This window comes from Bombina bombina, chromosome 2 (genome assembly GCF_027579735.1).
Source record: "Bombina bombina isolate aBomBom1 chromosome 2, aBomBom1.pri, whole genome shotgun sequence".
Classification (NCBI taxonomy): Eukaryota; Metazoa; Chordata; class Amphibia; order Anura; family Bombinatoridae; genus Bombina; species Bombina bombina.
In genome coordinates this window covers 1,363,480,267-1,363,483,660 of record NC_069500.1, presented here as the reverse complement: position 1 = coordinate 1,363,483,660, position 3,394 = coordinate 1,363,480,267, and the positions used below count along the sequence as shown (strand labels likewise).

At 35.4% G+C, this 3,394-nt stretch overlaps 1 gene segment (V, D, J or C); it reads left to right on the top strand.

Annotated features, from left to right (window-relative positions):
- Positions 1–2,585: 2,585 nt before the first annotated feature.
- LOC128647552 (immunoglobulin kappa variable 3-15-like) lies at positions 2,586–3,189 on the top strand. The segment is given in 2 exon segments: positions 2,586–2,665; positions 2,786–3,189. Coding segments are annotated over 2 exon segments (453 nt in total).
- The last annotated feature ends 205 nt before the right edge of the window (positions 3,190–3,394 follow it).

Here is a 3,394-nt window from a genome sequence, read left to right as displayed (position 1 = left end):
CTTTGTTAGCCCCCTACACATGTTATGTTCCAGAACCACCACTGATACTATATATATATATATATATATATATATATATATATATATATATATATATATATATATATATATATATATATATATAAAATCATGGCATATAAGAAACCTGTGGTGTCAAAAAATAATTTTTTAATTACAATTTTAAAAGCAATGTTAAAAAAAATAGTATGTGTTTTTTTTTACCCTACACTTTATAGTAAAATGAAGGTTTTGTACGTTTTGTTATGTAACTTTGATCTGCACTTAGGGGCTGCAATGAACATCTATTTAACAAATGGAGATTTTTTTCATGCCAGGTGATAACTATTACCACAGTGATCACCTGACTATTAAAACTTGTATTTTGGACTTTATGATAGTGTAGGGCTGCTTGGCAGCAGGGAATGTATTAAGGGCCTTACCCCCTGCCTGACATTGGATCTAGCAGTGTGAGTGTTACCTTGTAACATTGTTGCAAGGTAAGGGGTGGATCTTTGTACTCACTTTTTAAGAAAAATGCAGGCCTGTATTCATCCTCTTTGATCCAGTTTGTTCAAGTGGTTTTTCCCCAGCCCTCCCTCCTATTTTGTTGTGTATTTTTGTTACGTTACGTTAGATTTAATCCCTGAAGCAGGAGTTTGATTAGTTGAACTTTCTCTGGTAAGACCTCAGCTCTAATTTCCCATCCCCAAGTTGACACTAGTTTGCTGGAAGGCTTTCTATGTCAATTTATCCTTTAGAAAAGTTTAGGTTAGTTATCCTCTGGTAGCGGGAGGTCAAGGCTCCATCTAAGGGCATAAGCCCGAAAGGGATGAAAGTCGAGCTAATGGGTGGAGCGATGTCCCTAGGTGCCGACCATGCTGTGCTCCACGGGCCTGCTGACCGTGCTCCTGTAAGGCGTTTCACTGCTCCACATGGGCGTGGCCTAGCAGAGATCACGCATAACCTTAATCTTTTCTAGCCTTGTCATCTTGGTGTTTGGGTTTTTTAGCTAGCATGCTCGTTATGCTGCCACTTATGATGTTTGACTTCCTGGAAATCTTTAGCTAATAAGTTAATTTATTTGAATAAAAGTGAACATGACCGGTCTTAACCCAACTTTGGTTTGTCTGAGTATTTTGTCTAGGGTAATTAGTTAAAGGGGGTGTTTTAGTAGATAGGAATGTCCAATGGAAGTTTAGCCCTTATGTTCAAGAGGGGTATTTAAACAAGTGTATTTTTAAATTGTGCTTAAGCTTCAACCCCCAAGACCCACTGTTTAAAATACCAACTTCCACCATCCACCTCCCTTGTACCCTGTGTTACTGTTCAGCACTTCTGGGCTTCTGGGGATTTATGAGATCACCATGCATGTGCAATGCTGGAGCTCTAGACCACCAGAGATGCAGGTTAAGTACAGGGGGGAGGGTGAAGAGTTTCAAAAGCGCCCAGCCACAGATGACAACATGAGTGTTAAATACATTGTGCATTTAACAACCTTGTGTCGTCATCCATGCTTAAAGGGACACGAAACCCACATTTTTTTCTTTCATGACTTAGAAAGAGCATTCAATTTTAAACAACTTTCTAATTTACTTCTATTATCCAATTTGTTTTATTCTCTTCATATTCTTTGCTGAAAAGCATATCTAGATAGGCTCAGTAGCTGCTGATTGGTTGTTGCACTTAGAAGCCTCATTGCTATTTCTTCAACTAAGGATATCTAAAAAATGAAGCAAAATAAATAATAGAAGTAAATTGTAATGTTGTTTACATTTGTATTCTCTATCTGAATAATGAAATATTTTTTTTGTGTTTAGTGTCCCTTTAAGGGGTTAAATAGAAATCCCATGGCGGAACTACCCTTGGTGCAGCAGGAGCAGTGGCACTAAGCAGGGCCCAGAGTTAAATTACAAGAAAAGAGGTATAATAAAAAATAAAACAAACAAAAAACAACAAAAATGTAAGTTGTAAAAGTATTTTGTTATGTGCAATTTAAAATTTCATGTTACGATCTTAAAGTGTTTACTGTCTTTAAACCTACGGCATATAATGTAGACGTTAGCTTAAATGTTTTGCTTGCTAATTAAACAGAGAAAACAAGGCAATATTTTCTTTGCATAAAAAGTGAGAAATATGAAATCATGAAGTTAAAATTGTATCTGGTCTAAAAAAGGGATATTTTAAACACTGGGTCACAAAGTGATTTTTGATTGGTGTCACTGTCACCTACACCTAACTAACCTTTTAAGGTGGATCGTTTTTCCTTAAGAGTTTTGCAGATTTAATAGATTTTCTTGATCTAAATTTCTAGAATAGGTTAAATTATTAATCTTTAAACAATAACTAATTATTTTTAACAACTACCCAGAATATGTTAAAACAAATTGTAAATTGAGAATTAGTTGATATAACCAGATTTAAATAAAATACTTACACAATAGATATTCTGTACTATATAAATATATAATGAGCAAGGCAAGAGTGATCTAACAATACATCATTTGCATTATTCTGTTTTGCATAAGCCCCAATTACCTTCACAAAAGCAGCTGTATTTATTACATTGTGCAGGTGGCATCTGACAGTCTGTATTTGTCACAGCTCAGAAACACAGAGATGATTTCTCAAAGTTCTCTGTTGTGTGTGTTGTTGCTTTGTATTCAAGGTAACAGATTAGACTTATTATGTTATGATATGGAAGTGTATAAATATTGTGTTTATGGACTGTATTTGAAAATGTGTGGATGTATTAAAAACAAATAAATATTTATCTTCCTATCATCAGGCTCCTGTGGACAAATTGTGATGACTCAATTCCCAGATTCTGTCACTGTGTCACCAGGAGAAAGTGTCACCATCACATGTACATCAAGTACTAGTATGGGCAGCGATGATGTAGCCTGGTACCAACAGAAGCCAGGGCAAGCGCCAAAGCTTCTTATCCGTTGGGTAGGTAACAAAGCGCCTGGGACCCCAGACAGGTTCACTAGCAGTGGGTCTGGTACTAAGCACACATTTACAATCAGCGGAGTGCAAGCAGAAGATGCAGCAGATTATTACTGTCAGCAGCATGATGACTGGCCTCGCACAGTGATACAGAGCTGTACAAAAACCTTACTTCTCCTTTTCTCTGATATTTCTGTAAAGCAAAAAGCAGGTTTTTCAGTTTTTTTTTTATTTATATTATAATTATAGTGTTACAGATATTATAAAGGTAAATAAAATAGACTGATAATTACAACTTGAAGAAAATCTTTAAATATTTCACTGGTTTTAAAACAATAATAATCTGCTGTGTAGAGAAATGTGTGATGAGGATATGAGATAAGCTGTATGACTTTTATAAAACATTCTTACTTCAATCTCATTCCTATTCATATCTCACCTATAGATT